The 19,431-nt window shown below is 39.0% G+C and overlaps 1 protein-coding gene across 2 annotated transcripts in view; it reads left to right on the top strand.

Moving 5' to 3' along the window:
- Positions 1-19,431, top strand: part of sbf2 (SET binding factor 2) — an 81,969-nt gene that overhangs the window by 38,476 nt on the left and 24,062 nt on the right. For both annotated transcript variants that reach the window (XM_067496459.1, XM_067496458.1), the window contains exons 8-19: positions 522-630; positions 1,006-1,119; positions 1,417-1,494; positions 1,783-1,896; positions 2,700-2,828; positions 2,964-3,062; positions 3,624-3,828; positions 4,077-4,186; positions 4,846-4,995; positions 11,140-11,208; positions 18,274-18,444; positions 18,645-18,916. In XM_067496459.1, coding sequence (XP_067352560.1) covers positions 522-630; positions 1,006-1,119; positions 1,417-1,494; positions 1,783-1,896; positions 2,700-2,828; positions 2,964-3,062; positions 3,624-3,828; positions 4,077-4,186; positions 4,846-4,995; positions 11,140-11,208; positions 18,274-18,444; positions 18,645-18,916 — 1,620 coding nt within the window. The remainder of the gene's footprint in view (positions 1-521; positions 631-1,005; positions 1,120-1,416; positions 1,495-1,782; positions 1,897-2,699; positions 2,829-2,963; positions 3,063-3,623; positions 3,829-4,076; positions 4,187-4,845; positions 4,996-11,139; positions 11,209-18,273; positions 18,445-18,644; positions 18,917-19,431) is intronic.

Below are 19,431 nucleotides of genomic sequence, written 5' to 3'. Positions count from 1 at the left end.
TGATTTAAGATTGGATATCATGTGCAGTTTTAAAAATGATCTCATGGGTGAAGAAGTTAGTTTCTTTTTGTTCTAAAATAACCTGTTAAATCAAGGTGCCAGCTCACCATTATCGGCAATGGCTGATAGCCACCCATGTATTCTATGAAACCACCATATATCACTGCCTCAAGTCTTATAGAAACGACATTGGTCCATGTCACACAACCCTAGTTCTGGTAGTTGATGATGATACAGAATTTCCAGGGGTTGTACATGATACAATTGTGAAATGGTTGAATGTCATCTCAAAGGTAAGTAGTTGTTGTATTTGCCTCTGTTTAATTACGCAATGTGAGTTTACTTATTTGAGCTTTGATTTCATAATGTCATAAATTGAAACATATCTTATTCCCAGCACAGCACGCTATTTGTTTAGGCTGTCAGTTTCCCAGGGATCCTGTAATCCTACCTTATCTGCTTTCATAGTCCTATTAAACATGTATTGTGTATTCATTGTTAATTTCTCTTCTCATGTCTAGTTACCCATACATCCCTATTCTACCTTCACGGCTGCTGGAGGTTCTGAGCTCTCCCACTCCTTTTATCATCGGCGTGCACTCAATGTTCCAGAGTGAAATCCAGGATCTGGTGAGTGGAGATGTTTCACAAGCATCAAGCAATCTTTGTTACTTGCACACAAAAGGTAAATATCATAAATTGTTGAACGCTTTAACTCCTCAATTATTAACAAATGCTGGACTCTTCAAGAGTTTACTTTTATTTTCTTAGTGATGATTCATAGTGTAATTCTAGGACTTGTTCATTTCCTGACGTAAAGAGTTTTAGTTTCACAAGCAGTTTAATTTCAGGAAGTTTTTACACATCAGAATTTGGTAATCTGCCCTTCAAATAAATGTTGATTTATCTGTATTCGGCTGAGCCTCGTCAGACAAACGCAATGTACCTCACAGTACTCTCTCCAGCTGCAATTACACCGCCATTGGTGTTTTATGTGTTCACTAGTTGGATGTTATCATTGCTGACCTGGATGGAGGAACAATAAAGATCCCTGAGTGTATCCACTTGTCCCTGCTCCCTGAACCTCTTTTACACCAAACACAAACTGCTCTGTCCTTGGTAAGCACAAACACACACTAACAAATGAACATACATTCAGGTTTACCCATATTAGATACATCATGTTTGTAATATTTATTCATCAATACTTATCATATAATTACTAAGGTAATTTTTTAACCCTCAGATTTGACAGACGGTTGCTAATAAAATTCATCTTTTGTTACTTGTCTTACTATCATGCTATTTTATCTGTTTACTCATCATGCAGAGGAATGTTCCCTTTTGTTGTTACTGCACCATGCTCTACATAGCATTGTGTTTGATAAATGAAAACAAATACATTTATTTTATTAGGTTTTGCACCCTGATCTGGAAATAGCAGACAATGCCTTCCCTCCCCCTCGCACTGCTCCCTCCAACCTCAAAATGCTGGTAAGTCAGCATCACCATCACAAGCCCTCCCTTCATTCGTGATTCACATGGCATCTCATTCTAAGGAGTTAAAATGTCCTCCCATCTGGAGTACATGTTTGCCTTTATCAGAAAAAAAAGTCTCTTATCGCATTAGCGGTTAGCATTTGAGTGAGGGCAGGAACTGACGGGAACCCATCATCCTTAAAGCTAATAATATCAGATGCATTGGGGTGCAATTGTGGCATAGCTGTTTGATGAGTCATGTGTATGCTTGTCTGTCTGTGCGCATGCATGTGTGTTTTTCAGGACAAGGAGGTGAGGGCCGTCTTTCTCAGGCTCTTTGCACAACTTTTCCAGGGCTACAGGTCCTGCCTGCAGCTAATCCGCATCCATTCTGAACCTGTAATTCATTTTCACAAGGTAACACAATGGAATTCCCACTGTTGACAATTATGCAAAAACGTTTTTTTTCACTATGTGATCTTAGATTAAATTCTTCAGCATCTGTGAACACACTGTTTATTGAAACTGCTTAGAATGTCCTAGTTAGGGTCCAGGTGTGAGGGTGGAATGACCTGATAAACCTGTGATGAATGTGTGTTTGTGTGTGCAAGTGTAAGTATCCATTTGTTTGAAACATGTTTGAAGCTCCATGACTCTTCTGTGATGCTGTTCTTTTGTTTATCCAAGTTTCAGACACAATCCCGTAACCTTGGGCAAAGCCCGGCAATGAGCCATATGAAACGTATTAGGTTTACATTTTTGTTTTGTGCCGGGGCCTTTGTTTGTTCGTGTCTGTGGTGTCTCCGTGGTAACCCCTTAGCACATCATCCTCAAAGTACCCCACATGGATCGCATTATAAACAAACGCTCCGCTTAGTTGCCTGGAATTGCTGAGCGGAGATGGCTTGAGTGAACTGTGTTTTATCTCGTCTGCCCACAAGCACAAATAATTATGCGTAAAGTAAATTAAATTCATTTGCATGTAGTCATTTATAACTAGATTTATTTTGCTTTTTGTACATGCTGAAGGACTTATCCACGATTCCAACAACAAAAGATGCTGGTCTCAGGCCCCCCTGTAGAGATATTTCTTGAAGATTTTGTAATTGTCTGTGATCGCTATGCTTGTTTTTTTCAGTCTACATTATATCCATATGAACTAGATTCGATTGCTCCAAGCTTTTTGTGACTGTAACTGTCCTTACTCTGACATTATCCAGACTGCCTTCCTAGACCAGCGAGGCCTCATCGAGAATGATTTCCTGACCAAGGTTTTAGATGGCATGGCCTTTGCTGGCTTTGTCTCAGAGCGAGGTCCGCCTTACAGAGCCTGCGATCTCTTTGATGAGGTACTGTACCATCGTGCTCCACTTACAGCTCACATAACTTTTGAATGTGCTCTGTTACGTTATCCCTCTTTTTAATGCAGTGTATTTTGTATTTCTGCTTTTGGGTGTATCTTTATTGGTTTTTGTTTCTGATAGCTTGTGGCCTTAGACATTGACGACTTTAAGGACGAACAGAACAGCCTTGCCAAGCTCCAGAAGCACATCAGGGAACTTTCTGAGCAGCTGCATAGAAATGTAAGGCTTCATGCAAATACAACCCTCTTCCCGACCAAATGCCGAAAGTGTCACTGGGTAAGACACTCAATCCCCAACAGCGCATCCCCATCCCCATCCCCAGCCATGAAGTGCCGGTCCCAAGCCTGGTAGAAATTGGGGAGGGTTGCGCCAGGAAGGGCATCCAGTGTAAAACGGTGCCAAATCAACATGCGGACAAATGATCCGCTGTGGCGACCCTGAACTCACAGTATAAGCCGAAGGGGGGAAAAAATGCAAATACATCCCCAATTCCAAAAATGTTGGGAAGATGTGAAAATATATATATAAAAACAGAATGCAATGATTAGCAAATTCTATCAATCCATATTTTATTCACAATAAAATATGGGTTGTAAAAGTAACTGCAACATAGTAAAAGTAACTGCAACTACATCTCCTTGGCTGTATTAGTGTTGTTCCATACATTCAGAATAGATGTCCACATTTTACTATGTTCTGCATGTGTTTTGCTGTATGTCAACTGTGTATACAGCTGTGTATTCACTTTATACATGTTGTTGCCGGACGGCTGTACTGTAGGAAAACCCGAACCCCCACATGGCGTTCCAGAAAGTGCCGCGGCCATCAGAGGGTTCCCACCTGCGCGTACACCAGGTTCCCTTTCCCCTGCTCGATGAGGAAAAGGTGGAGAAGATGATAGAAGAGGGTGTGGCCAAGTGTAGTAGTGCACCTGTTTCTGCACGACCTGAGAGGAAGTGTGTCGTACCCGCCGGACCACCTGTCGGTATGGTGAACTTTAAGCTGGTGTACTATACAGTACATACTATACTGCTATGGTGATGTGAATATTCATATTCACTAAACATCTTTGCATACCTGCATTGTTTTGTGTTAAATCCTACAATGATAGATTTAAAATAACTGGTACTGTTTCTATAAAATAAATCTTTGACTTGTGAAAATGCTCTGATATTTGAAGCAGATGAAGTTTTAACTGGCAGTGGTTCCTCTCATTTCTTTTCTCCATTGCAGTGTCTATTATGGGTAAGAGTGGCTCTGTGTTTAACAGCGCCCGCAGACTTGAGGTGGTAAGGAGCTGCATTTCCCTCATCTTTGATAATAAGACCCTGGAGACCGAGAAGGTGAGGAAGAGTCTCTTTTCATTTGGGGGCTTATCAAACCGTCTCATTAACTGAAAGCATCTGTCCTTTTGTGATACACAAGAAGATCTCTCCTCACCTTCACAATCCTAATGCATCCCAGCTGATGCACAAACACAGATACAGAACGAGATAGGGCACATCTAATCCATGTTGTTGTCTTGCTAACTTTGCCAAGAAATTGTTGTTTTAAATATTATTGTTTAACATGTCAATTGGATTTGCCCCCACAAGCATCCATACTACACAGAGACGGCTGCTCTTATTTTATTGTGGTCCCATATACTGTGTGTGAAGTCATAAGTGAGCGTTGTGACCAAATGCATCACGTCTGTTATGAGATACACGGATGCCAGTAACTTTATGTACAGTATCCCTTTGCCATTGTTACCTAATCCAGGCCTGCAGTTTTGTGCAAATGTAAAAATGCATAGCTTGTGTCCTCTAAACCCTACATTACTCTGTAAAGTCTTCACTGACTCATTCCTAGTTTGAACACTATTGTTCTGTTCTTCTACCTTCTCAAAATGCCCAAAAAATTGTATTTTTTGAATCACAAATTAATTTGCCTCTCTTGTCAGGTCAGGCACTTCATATTTTTTCTCCTCTAAAAAGCTTGTTGTCTACTTTTCTTTTAACAGACGTTACCGGCTGCACTGCGAGCACTGAAAGGCAAAGCAGCTCGACAGTGTCTTACTGAGGAACTGAGTCTCCACGTTCAGCAGAACCGGGCCATATTGGACCACCAACAGTTTGACTACATCATTCGTATGATAAACTGTGCGCTTCAGGTGGGTGATGTAGAATGACTCATGCAAGTTACAGATAATGTAAAGGGAAATACATCCTGCACATATGGTGGCACATTATGTTATATCTTGCATGCATAGCATGTCCAATCTGTCAACTAATCTCTTAGCTCATTGAAAAATACCTCTAAAGCTGATAATCACCTGACTGTTAACACAATTTATCAGTATTTTATCATCATTAATCTTAAGTGTGCAAATTTTCATCTATTGTATTTGATGTCATTTTAATTCCATGTTGGTCAAACAAAACAATAAGTTTGCCTTGATTTACAGTTTTCATCGTTTTTGACGTTGGGCAGTAATAAATTAACTTAATAAATTATTATAAATATATTAATTAGACAATGAAAAACCTACATACTAAGTTTTTTAGGTTCTTCGTGAAAAATCCGTGTGAAAGTTACATCTCTATATAATGCCACACATAATGCAGCATCATACACCAGAAACCGATGTACAAGATACCTGTCAAGGTTGTATCTGTGCTTTTGGTAAAACAGATTCCAATCTTGTGATTTGTCAATAGAACAGCTGATTTAAAACTTAATAGGTTTTTGTTTTGTTTGTTAGTTGGTTTGTTCAACTTTTTTGTGAGTTTTAGATATTAATTTTTTGCTGTTCTGGTGTGATTGGAAAAACTGCTTATGAATTTTATTTTAAACTTCTTTTTTGCATAAATAGAAAAAATTCTACCATAATAGAATTTGAACCTCAGCTGGGGGAAAAAAAAAAATGTGTAAATGTTTTCCCGTACCTTATATTTTCAGCAATGCCAAATTTTATGATTTGCCCCGTCCCTCTCCTTCAGCGTCTTTTTTTTTCATTCTCTAGTGTGTCTTCATTTACAGCAGTCTGGCAGTGTGCCATAAGACTGAGTCCCAACAATACTGCTTATTGTTTCAGGTAGCTTATTTGTCTCTTCCTGGTGCCTGGGCTGCTTGTCAAAGTGAGGAAGTAATGTGTTTTTGTGCAGCTCATAAAAGAACAGCACGAGTTTACTCAACACGACCAGCCAAGTCTTTATCCTTAGTTCCTCATGTTTTACTTGAATCAAATCCTCCTTTCCGAGAAATTTAATAATTTCAAGGACTCCTTGCAGAGTGCAGCTTTAATGGAGGGACTTTAGATTGCTCTCATATCTTTTCCACCAAAATGATAGAAAGCCATTTAATCCTACGATCTAGGGAATGATAGGATTGGTGGGGACGGTAGGGACATGCAAGCCCAGTTGATGTGTCATTTGTTTCACAACAACAGGACACATAAAGCTAATAGCAGCATGGCTTTGGCCAATATACAGTCTAAAAGACAAGGTGAGAGAAAGTTTTACTGCTTTGACAATTATTTGTCAGTCATGCGCATATTAAAAAGTGGTAAGATGTGAAGCATCTTGCATTGTAGTCAGTGCATCTCTTCTCTTCTAGCCTTTGTTAAAACAAGTGAGTGAATTTATTTTTTCATTTTAATGCGGAACTGTGGTGTGGCTTCTTTCACAAAAACATAATCAGTGCAACAAACCTCCCTAAAGGATGCAATGAAAGAATGTAAGATTTAAAATGCTTGATTCTAATCTGATTTTTAGACCCCTTATTTTGGCAAGGAAGGGTCCTTTACAACAGTTGATTGTCATGCTTATCTGCTAAAACTATGTCATTTGTACTTTATATGCTGCTTTTGTGGGGGTATTGTTGACATTAGCCATTTGACTTGATCAGTTGATTTTAGTAGTTCATAAAATAGAATTTTTAAAAATATTTCTTTGTGTCAAAATGAGATTGATCTGTCGTAATTAACTTTTAATATAGGGTGATCCAAACACATTCTTATATTTAAAAATAAAAATAAAGGAGTTTTAAAGCCTAATGTGACTCCCGTGATTTCCTCTGGAATGCTTCTGAAAAGCCAATTATCCACAGCCACACTTAGAGGAAAAAGTAATATTTCTACACATGGTGAAGAGATTTAAAATGGAAACTATTAAATAAAATAAACTGCTACTGGCTTTTTTTGTTTGTTTATTTGTTTGTTTTGTTTTCATGGTGCATTGTTTGTAATTTCTTGTCCTACTTCAAAATCAAAGCCAGGCAATTGTTTCTGACTTTTATTTCCTGGTCTCAGCTTAGTTGTGAAGGATTTATTTCACATGAACCATAAAAGGAATTGAAATAGAAAATTGTTGGGTGATTAATTACCTTCACATTCTGCACTCTGCTCTTCCCAACCACCTAAGAACCCCAAAATGAAATGGCAACGAGTGCATGTGAGTGCATGTGTGTCCAAGTGTGTGTTTGCATGCATAACATTTTTCTGTGCCTAATCAGTCCCGTGTGATCTATTCTGTATAAAAGGTCGATTCTATTTTTTTAAATAACAGCATGATGTCTCATTAGGATTTGTGGCGTGTAAGACAATGTGACAAATTGATTTGCAATTTAAACTTCCTGAAAAATGACAGTTTTTTGATGAAAACTGTAAATCAAGGCAAGTGTCACAGGAAGCACGGCCACAGGAAGTGAACAAAGTGTATAGCTCAAAGTTACCACATTAGAATTCAGTGGTGCTGTACCTATTCAGTATTTTTCCCTTTACATTTTTTTGTGTTTCTACGTTGTCTGGAAGGAGCTGACAGAAATGTGATGCATTCCTGTTTAAACATCTGTTTTAATCCTCCAGTAACCCTCATTAACATAATTGAGTTAGTTACACATTTATTAGTTTGTGTGTGCATGTGCATGTGTGTGTGCACGCATGTGTGTCTGTGTCTGTCTGTGTGTGTCAACTTTTCAAAGTGACTGTTGCACAAGCCATGTGTGGGGGAATGAGCCCTGCTGTTGATGTATCCTGGCATCCCAACCATTTCCTGTCAGATAAATTATGAGCCTTCTGTGCTTTGCTCTCTCATGGCCGAGGGCCTCATGATGGGGCTCAAAAACGCTCTGAATGCCAATTTACTGTGAGAGGGGATTAGGGCGAGAGGTCCATGGGAAGTGGCCACAGTGGCATGGAGGCCATGAGTTCCGCATGATCCTGAATTGGACCATCTTATGTTAAGTAGTATGCAAGAACATTGCACACAGATGTTAGTGGAAAAGCACGAGGCACTTAATTTGACTGTCCTGTCTGAACGGCATAAATCAGAGCAGATGCACACTTACCAAGTGAGTCTGTAATCTCATGTCTTTGAGACTCTAAAAATTATATATTGCAATTTAGGCTTTTAGTCGAGAGATGACCTCATTACATTTTTACATTATTTAGATCAGAAATTGGTTTCTTGCCGTGAGAACGTGGCCCCTGTCTGCATTATTGGCCTTTATTGACTGCCTTAAGTAATATGGTCACTGGGTATCATTCCCATGTTCAGTAAGATTTTCCATTCACCAGTATCTTTAATCAGATTCCATGATTTTACTAAAGCATTCATTCTAAACACAAAGTCTTGCTACAAAAATCTTGCTATAAGTGTTTTTTGCAATCTTATTGCTCCATGGTAACGGTACAAATTTTATTACATTTTTCTTCATCCATTTTTCTACATTTTTCAACAATTAATAATGAATAACAATTAATGAAATACAATTCTCTTTAATAAAACTGTGTTTAACCCCTAATGTTCTTCACAAGATCCAGTAAATTATAATTGTAACTACAGTAAGTAGTAACAGTACGTCAGAAGACACCAGGTTTTCAAAAGTTCTAAATTAAACACAATCTATTAATTTAAAATCCCACTTTCATTTGTAGCTATTCAGTGATTGTCCAAACAAAAACTATACAAAACAATGCTGGAAAACTTACAGGGTGCAATACTGAACAGACTAATTCCAACTAGGGGCTGAACCATGTAATCATATGTATTGTAAGATAGCGCTCCCTGTATCTTTGCATTATCAGTAATGTGTGTTATAATATTATTAATTTGCTGATTGATGATTATTCGTTAACATTGCGTCTTCCTGAAAAGTCCTCATGTTTTGGAAATGCACTCTCAGCTGCTCTTTCTTCACATCCTGTTTCTGTAACATTCTAGCTTCTGGTTTTTGCTCACCTCAGTCTCAGACAAAATAGCGGTGTTAGTCTTCATAATTATTATAGCGCCTGGAGCTTCAAGAATGAGGGGAAAAATTGTGAGACATGCTGTACATAATAGGAGGAAAGGGAGACTGCAGGGTGTCCTCTTAAACAGAAATGTTGACATAGACAACAACATCTTATCATCTCTGTTTTTCCCAAATAACTTAGTTGTCCTCACTCTGCACAATGTAAATCAATTCACATCCTAAATAAAATAGACCTCTGTCAGTTCCTCATGTGATTACGCTACAAACAGCTCTGCTCATCTTGTTTTGGTATTTTTTCATTGTAATCGAAGATGACCCCCCCAAAGCTTCAATTTAGCTTCTTTGTCTGCTTACAGGAGATTAAGGGACGAGGTTTGTAGGTTACAGTAAGCGATATGACGTGTTGAAGTGCCTTTGAAAAACCTTTCTTTTGTCTAAAGAATGTCTACAGCCTTTTCATCATTGAAAATGTCTGTCGTCATTAGAACCAGTTCTAAATAACAGATGTCATTCATGTCTGAATGTGGGTTCGTTAAAACGTCACAATTTTCTGCCTGTGCATTTCCACTTGTTGTTCTATTTTGACTTGGGTCTATGAACTTCTGTGACCTGCAGCAGTGTTAAGGATGCTGGTAAACAATGCTTTGGTGCCGCTCCAAGCTGGAACGTTTTACCGCAGCCCAAATAACTGCAAATAAACACACAAGCAACAAGAAAAATAAAACACTAACTGTGTTGCTTGTTCGACGGGGGGGCCAGGATTTTATGTGTATCTGTGGACCTTGTGTTTTGCGTTTTCTCCTCTAGCTACATTCTTGTCCTCCCCCCCCCCCCCCTTTTTTTTTTTTTTTTTTGGAGGGAATGGTGGTAGTGGAGGCCACTATCAGAAAGTGCAGCATTCATCTCCCTATCGCTCCTGCCACAAAAAGTCACTGAACTCAACATTTCTGTATATGTTTGTATTTTCACGTGACATTAAAAGGGTGGAAGAAAAAATGGTTGTGAGCTGCAAATTTTGTGTGCACAAGATCCTGATGAGAGTTACAAGCTGTGGTAAAAGGTCACTAGCTGTGCTGTTGTTTTTGTTTGTACGTGGTCTTAAATCAGGTTTTTATTTTTTCTTCTGGACATTCTCATTCTCAGTTCAACAAATAAATCCCTACAAAATTTACTAGAGACAAGTACCAATTTCCTGTGCAATAAGTACCTTAGTCCAATTTGTGTTCTTTCTCTTATTGTCTTTCACATCATTCTCTGTGATCTCTGTAAGAAACTTTAGTTTGGGACCCAGGTCCCCTGTTTAAAGCCTCTTAATGTACTGTGCTATTCTACCTAAAACCATTCTTTTGAAAGCACCATTATGTGCTGCCTGTTTGACCTGAAATAATCCCAAATATGAAGACACAAGGACAGTGGTATGTAAATTGCAAAAAGGGATGTTTAAAAAAAATAGCATTAAATTTACTTTCTGTCTAGTTGTAGCTGCTTGATACATGGACACAGCATTTTATGGCCAACATGTCTGCATTTTATTCCACGTCTTTTTGAAATGAGACTTGCATGGCAATCTAGTTCAGGAATGCAAAACATAAATTACTAATAAATGTGGACTGGAGCACCCTGACAATTGTGTCAGGTCAGGGATTATATAAGGCTATTGAAAGCATATGTTGTAATAGTTGAGGAGAGCAGTGTGGGTGATTTTGGCAGACTCCCCTTTTTTAGTATTTATCTGACATTTAACAGGAAGTTACGTTTGTTAAAACTTATTTGCCTCCAAGTGTGTTTTCCCCAGATCACATCTCTGCATTGTCATGCATGGAAAGACACAATATGTTTTATAAATTTTGCAGTAATAAAAGCTGATAGAGAGGTTTGGAGGTGTGCGTGTGTATGTGCACGTGCATGCATGTGTGCGTGCATGCGTGAGTGTTAACTATTGTTGGAAACCTGTGCTGTATGTTTTGGGGCTCCAGTGAAAAAGGTGTTCACTGACTGGAGTAACAAGTGTCCCTCTGTGTCCTGTCCTGATCTCACTTCTCCCCTGTTGTTTGATCCACAGGACTGCTCCAGCTCAGAGGAGTACACTGTGGCTACCGCACTGCTGCCTCTGTCGACAGCCTTTTATAGGGTAAGAGACTAACTAAAAAGAATAATGTGAGTTCTACTTGATGCTTCTGTTTTTCTCATGCATGCAAACTGCTCAGTCAAGTATGAAAAATATTTTTGAAGCGTAGTTTTTAAAGATTCCCTTCAACCATATCAAAATATAACACATACAGTAGTTTGAGCTGCTGACTCACTACTCTAGAAATTTGAAATGTAAACTCTTTTAGCTGCTCCCAACATTAATGAAATTAAAAACTCAACAGGGAATTTTTCTTTCCCAGAAAAAGATGTCCAAGTTAAATGTCCAAGATAAATAGACCACAAAGTGTTGTACAATTGGTGATATACACTGCAGACAAAACATTCAGTATGCCAGTATTTTATCTTATTACACATACTTCTATGTAGGGTACAGTATATAACAATGTCACTAAAGCAATTTTGATACTAGGTCTCCATTATATACTGCAGGTTGTGCAGCAACCTGAGAGCTTCCAATTTTATTTTTCAATATTAAAAATGTTTCATGCCGAACTTCTCCTATGTTGGTCCCAGTTAGTAAAAGAAACAAATATAATGGATGTCTATAAATCTGTTTGTGTGCTGTGTGTTATATAAGCATATTTCTTGTTATCAAATGTTTTCAAAGAAAACATTTCTCAGCCCAGAAAGAGCCGTGGCCTTTGGTTCCCAGTCCACATTACCAATGCAGGTTAGCTGCCGTGCTCACCACAACTATGTCCTCAGAGCTTACTTGTTGCTATGGGGATAGACACAATTGTACACATTGACTTTTTGTTGGGTACCATTGCGACGCCCTTGTGGGCTGGACTGGGACCTGGCCAGCTCTCTGCCACAACATGGTTCATCTAATTCACATGCCCTAGGCTGCTGTTACTCTCAGATAAGCCATGTCTGCTGTTTTTCTTGTTTCTTTTGAGAGCACTGACAATTACGCTTCTTAGCTTCGCACATGCTTGTAAAACCACATAGTCACTACAAAACAGTTTCATTTTCATGAGATTATTTATTATCGTAAATCACAATTGCTACACAATGGAGTGATATCCCTTTGATAGAGTTAGAAGAGCATAAATGATTTGTTGTCTGGCACTGACAACTAATTAGAAAAAAAGAATATTTCAAGGCAAAAAATGTTTCTGTTATTTACAAATGATTGGAACTGGCGACAAGCTTGAGCTCTGGCTCACCCAAAGGGTGAAAAGTAAAGTTAGGTCAGGATGGAATCCAAAAATATTTGTAATCTCAGTTTAATGGTGCAAGGATCATGGAGTGAAAATGTGAGAAAAACAAAGCTCGGCAGTGGAGCATCTCAGCAGCTGTCATCATGCATGTCGATTGAGAAGCATGCATGATCTGACATTTCACAACTGATCCATAACATCCCAATATACATATTTCTGGACAGGATTTTAATCATGTTATGTTTGTTACATTTGAGTATTATAAAATGCAGCCTTAGAAGATTGGTTACATGAAAGGAATGCATTGATTCCACAAGCAGCAATACGTACCATGAAACTGGAGCATTCATTTATGTAACATAATAAACTCATATAACAACATCTGTCACACTGATGCTAAGTTAGCAGTTGCTTGTACTGTACCTTACAGTAATGTGCAAACAGTTGTGAATACGTGAATGATCAACTTGCCCTTGAATCTGACCAGACAAGACAGTGACTGAAAAGAATTTGGTAGTAAATAAACATAATAACACTGAGAAACCCTGGAAATGTGGGGTAGAACGTTGTGTATATAGATTATACAAATATGATCTTCCAATACAACGTTAGAAACCGACTGGAATTGGTTTAATGGTGCTACAGTAGACCATGACACGACAGTGCTACTGTGTAGGAAAGGCTTTGCTACTTGGAAACTGATTTGATTTGATAGCATTTCTAAGTAGACAGGTTGTTTGTTCTCTGAGTCAAATCACTGACCCGGTCCAAACAGTCTCCTGCATGACCAACTTATATTAACTGTGTGTTGATATTAATTTTGAACCAAGCGTAAGCAGTGAAGGCACGCTTTTGCCCTTTTAATGAGGCACTACACACTGGTTTTCCCCTTATTCGTTCCATCCAAATTATTTTAAAAAGTATGCAGGAAAAAATGTGCTACTAGCTTCTTTGGTGTCTGTCGTTTTCGTCATCACCACATAAGTACTTTTTACGCACAAAATGAGTTTTCGAGGGGGAGTAATCACATGCATGGCTGACCAAAAGAAATCTGTGTAATTATGCACACTCATTTGTCTGCATACTTTAAAGTGTATATATACATATATATATGTTAACTTGAAAACTATTTGTTTCTGATTTGGCAGTATTTGTGAGAAAACAGTGCCACAGTAGGAAGAGCAGTCGTCCAACAATCCCAGGATTGTTGGTGCGATTCCTGGCTCCTCGTGTCACATGTCAAAGTGTCCTCGAGCAAGACACTGAACCCAAACTTAGTTGCTCTTTGTGAGTGCAGGCCAGCTGCACAGCACAGCTCCCCCATCAGTGTGTGAGTGTGCGAATGGCAGTGTGAAGACCTATATAAGTGCAGATCATTTACCATTTAATGCATAAGTGGATATTTTCAGTTGATCAACAAATATTTGTAAGAAAAACATGCTGTTTTATTTAGTTTTTTTGAATGCTATTACATTACCACTCATTGGGTAATAACTTGCACAAGCATTGCACATTAAAGACTGTGTGTTTAAGTTCAGGAGTCAGACATGGGTCACGTCCCTGTTTGGTATTCTTGTCCATTCTTTGGCAGGCTCATGCTGTGTTCATATTACAGTGGTACTGTCCCCATGGCCCTTCAGACTCTAGGTCGAAGGACATGGGAAGATCTCTTACAGGCGTCTGCTCCCAATATCTTCTGGATAGATATAGAGACAGTGTTTAGTTTTATTACTAGCCATATGTTTACAATGAAAAGCTTATGCTATTGACCTACATTCAGTTAGCAGATGTTTTACTTTCCAATTTCTTCATTCCCCCCCCCCCCCCCACTAGATTGTTTCATCTTAAAGGTTTCTTAAAGCTTTTGAGCAAACTAAGGCAATTAGGGAGCGGTGTGAGTTATGTTAATGTTCCATCTAAAAGCAATGTAGAACTAATTTGTGAAATATATTTTGGCTAGCTCACTGATGGTTTCGTTTGGGCTGTGGTGGTGAAGTTTATCTCCATGTCATTCAACATTTGTGCAGTGGCTCTTTTTACATTTTGTTGAGATTCTGTGGACCGTTCCCATGGCTTTCATTATCTGGTGAGGAGTGGTTTCATCAAAAGTCAAACAGGTGTCAATGATGTCTGGATCTGTTGTTAGTCTGCCCCCTGCAGTCCCACTACATTTTTCTTCTTAAATTTTAACATGTCAACAGAGTACATGCCTCTGTATGTTGAAGGGCCAAACAGAACTCTAGATGACTTGGGCTGTTAGCATTCATTCAACTGCAGTTTATGCATCGGGGCATTTTGGCAGCCTACTCTGTAACAGTGCTCTCCAGCATGTCCTCATGAGGAAGATGACGTACTCAGTGACGCTTGTGTGTCTCAGAACAGTACAGCTCTTGATTTACAGTATCTATGTTTACTTTGCTTTGGAACAGTTACTTGTACGTTAAGTTATTCACAGTTAAAACCTATGGATGCCAAAATGGCTTTGTTGATTAGTTTGAGTTTCAACATGTTTTCCCTGTTAGTTAGCCGTGACTGAATACTGTCAATACATTGTTCAAATGCAGGCTTTTTCAAGTTTACAGGATGCAAACAGTTTTACTCACAATACAATGACTCATATAGAATCGCTAAAATGAGGAGACGAATTGTGTACAGGGCACACATGCTTTGGCCCCAAGCACATATCCAGAGGATAGTGACTAATGTTTTTGTATCCACAATTCAGAGATACTATGAGTTCTTCGAAAGCACTGCTGCCCTGAGTCTGGTCACACATGGGCTCTTGTGTAAGTACAGAATATGTTATCTCTCAGTCTCTGACAGACATAGTTGTCATGTGTGAGGTTGTATGGCCGTCCAGCTGATGCTTTGAGGCCGTCAATCATAGTCTGAACTTTGGGATTATATACAAAGTTCAAAGCAAGATCCCAAATGCTGATAGCCTCATTCTTGTTACCTGACCACAGCACTTTCTCTTTTCTGTCTCCCCTTGTGGCTTCTCTGCTTATTTTTCACTCTGCCTCTCTCAACTTTGCATTCCTCCTCATCTCTACTCATATGGCCAGATGGGTTGTGTACTCCCTCCTTCTCCCTTCATCTTCACTTGCTACTTTTCCTTCCTCCTCCCTTTCCTCTTCTTTCTTCTCTTCTTCCCTGTCCTCCTCCTTGCTCATCTGTCTTGTGAGTCTCCCTGTAAACTTCATGTATTATCATATTAGGAAGAGTTGACCTCGGTCAAAATGACCTCCACATATCAGACAAGTCAGAAAACAAAGCCAGACTGGGTATAGATGGGATAAACAAATCACACACACACACCCACACAACATCTGCTGCAAAACAAGTACTGTAAAAACACTCTTGTGACTGAAAGGTATTAAAGTACTATCCGGAGGTCTGCATGTCTTTCTCCCATATTTGTCACAGTTTATTCTTGAGCATATTTTATTCAGCTTTATCCTTTGATCTCTCCGTAAAGTAAGTCCAGAGACTATGCACAATCAAGCTTGAGCAGTGCCAGATTTGCCCACATTATAACCTCTCTTCAAAGCATTTCTATCCACAGCAGATTTGTCCTTGTTATCTCATTCGGCATTTCTTTGTCCTATTTTGCATATTTAGTTAATGGCAATATGCTTTGTTCCAAGCTTCTGTAAACATCTCAGGTTCTACGTGTAATCTAAACAAGCTCCCATTACTGTCATCCTAATGTTGGTTTGTGATCTACTGCAAGACTGTACTGTGCCTCACCCCTTCGACATTTCAGGTACTGAGAGTGATTTGAATCCAAAGACAGGAGATAGTTATAGTTTACAGGTTAATTTCAAATCACAAGGTCAATTTAGGACTGACTTGCAGAGTAAAGCTTAAGTGAAGTAAAGTCAATCCAACTGAAATGGATAGATTAAACATTTTTTTACTCTTAAACTTAGACTTGCTTTGTCACAGTCAACAGGAGCAGCAGTATTATTTTAGTTGATTCAAGATTCAAAGTGTTTATTGTCATATGCACAGATAGAACGCATGTTTCCCTGTACAATGAAATTCTTACTTTGCCCTCCACTCTGAATGTCACACAGTAGAGAAGATGAGAATATACAAAAATAGAAATAAAATAAAATACAAATGAAATAAAAAAGTAAAACTATAAGAGCAAACAAATAAGAGCAATAAGGTAGTGCAGTTCTGAGTAGGCAATAAAGTGAGGTAGTGTCGTTCTCAGTGCGATTCAATTGCAATTCAAAACAATTTGTGTGCAAATAAAAAATTTGATTTGTGAGCCGTTGTGTCCATGTATCAGTTGTGTCCGTGTAACAGTTATGTTATGTTATGTTATGTTCATGTACTGTAGCTGGTGGGGTGTATTTCTCAACTGATATTTTCAAATACTAAACAAATATTGAAGTATAACACAGCAGCTTACAGATTCGCCTTTAATACCCTAAAATGCCTCAGGCTATTGTTTCACGTTCCTTTCCTTCAAGTTAATGTTTTGTATCTGTTTGTCGTTGGTCTCTGCCATGAGCCTCTAGGATATCCAAGGCTCTTTCTTTAAACACCTTGGAAACTAGAGAAAATCTGCTGAACTCAGCGGTGTCACATTTCCTAAAAAAGTGGTTTCATTTTTAGAAGAGGAGAAGCAGGACACTCAGCCACAGCAGACACGTAATAACATGTTAGAGCTCGTCTTTCAATTTTTTTCAAGATATTTTACCTACATATTTATATTTATTTAATTCATTACTGCATATAGATTATCACTAATATCATTAAACATTTATAACTTGTAGAGTTATTCTGTTAATCATTTATATTAAATAGTAAACTTATATAGCTTTTCCTATCTGCCAAATCAACATGCGGACAATGATCCGCTGCTGAGAGCCTGAACTCACAGGATAAGCCGAAAGGACAAAAAAAATAAAAAACTTATATAGCTATTGGTGCTCAAAGCAGTTTACACTGCTTCTCATTCACCCATTCACACTCACAATCACACACTTACTCACACACCAATGGGGGAGCTGTTATGCAGCTGGCCTCCACTCGGGGGGTACCCGGGGGTTTGTTTGCCCTGTGCCCTCCCAGCTCTCCTCAGTCTTGGCTTCTGGCCCTTCACACTGGAAATAGAGCTATTTTCATTCTGTCTGTTATAATTGCAATAACCCTTCCAGTTCTCATCCTTCAAAGACAAACTCTGAAGTGATAATGGAAACCACTGGATTATGTCATCCTCCGGGGAAAGAAATCAGACGCTAATTTAATAACAGGCTTGGGCCTTACACGTGGCCTTCAGACTTCTTTTGGGAGGTGGATGGTTGAGGAATGATGGTTTGTGACTTAATATTCATTGGCCACTTCAGCCTGTCATTTTTATGGCGATATTATTTCTCCAGCATTGCTCTGTGGTGTTCACTACTGCATATGATATGCAGTTCGGGGCAGTTTTAATGCTTCTAGTAGATATTACTTTTGTTTCTAAATACATAGACACAGAAAAATACCAGCGGGCAGTTTTTCGACAAGGGTTTTCATTGATTTCACTTAATGATGAAAGGAAGGAAGCAATGAATTCCTGTGGCGCTCAGTAGTACACTTTGGTAGTATGAGTCTTGCACTGAAAGCGCTCGTCTGCTTCACCAGCATGTCGCGCAGAGGATAGGATCCCTTCGTTATTATCCCCTTTCAGCTTAGACGACATCCTTCTGCTTGACACTGCAGTTAAAGTTAACTATTAATTTCTCTAAATTTACAAATGTATAAGTTTTTTCTTTATTACAACTTGGCAGCTCTACACAGACTACTACTATAAAGCATAGTCAGAGGTTAATGTTGCTTTTCTAAAGGCTCCTGACTCTATGAACTGTATTTTTGTGTTGCAGAAATTGGCCGCTGGTGTGAACCAGTTTGCCTATACCTGCATCCAGGACCATCCCATCTGGACCAACCAACAGTTCTGGGAAGCCACTTTCTACAGTGAGGTCCAAGGTCAGATCCGAGCTCTTTATCTTAACATGTCAGAAGAGAAAGGGAGCATCACTTCCAGATTAAGGGTAAGACAGGAAAATTGAATGATATGTAATAATTGTGTGAGAATTAATAAAAGGTCTGTTTAGCCTCACCATCTCAAACTCGAGACCTAATAGTTGTAACAAGTTTCAAGCAAATATGGCAAAGTTCCCAACTGAGAAGTTTACAGACCCAATAAAAAAATTCTCCAGCAAACTCCATACATTTGCTGCAATTTCTCCAGGATGCAGGCCCAGAGCCTGCAGCAGGCAAAGACGAGGAGGAGACAGCTATGGATCTGGCGGCAGAACAGTTGCGTTTGTGGCCCACCCTGAGCAAGGAGAAGCAACAGGAGCTGGTGAAGAATGAGGAGAGCACTGTGTTTAGTCAGGCCATCCACTACGCCAGCCTAATGGTTTACCTGCTGGTGCCTTTGGACACTAGCAAGAACAAGTTGCTTCGCAATGCCCCTACTGCTGACTGGGAGAGCGGCAGCAACAGCATTGTCACAAACAGGTGAATACTGTATCATAGTTCAATATATGAGTAGCAAAGATGTTTTTAAACTTGTAAATGTGTGTTTACTGTTTATATATCAATCATAGAATGAATTTGGCTTGTTCAGTATTAATAAGGTAGAACGATCAGTCTGGAGGAAACCTCAAGGTAAGGTATCATAATTTGGGAATATGTGTACCACTCTTAATAAGGTGATGATAAGTATGTGGGTGGTTGTGGCATTAGTCAGAGTCTACATGATACCTTCTTATTTAGCCAAATGAAACACAGCTACTTGTCTGTTTCCAGCCCACATCTATCCTGTGGGCTTACATCGCTACTGCACAAAACTCGTTTGTTGGGAAGTTTAAAACCCTCAGGGTATCGTTAATGGGGATATAATGTACTCACCCAAACTAAACAAAATAAGGGAAGTGATTTCCTGTACTCGGCAGTAACTGTAGAGTAAAATAAATCTGGGAAGATCCCCCAAGTATGTAATTTCTTAGAATTGTGAAGGTCCGAGCCACAAT

The sequence above is a fragment of the Channa argus genome, chromosome 2, assembly GCF_033026475.1.
Source record: "Channa argus isolate prfri chromosome 2, Channa argus male v1.0, whole genome shotgun sequence".
NCBI classification, from domain to species: domain Eukaryota; kingdom Metazoa; phylum Chordata; class Actinopteri; order Anabantiformes; family Channidae; genus Channa; species Channa argus.
This window is presented reverse-complemented; position numbering and strand designations above follow the sequence as displayed.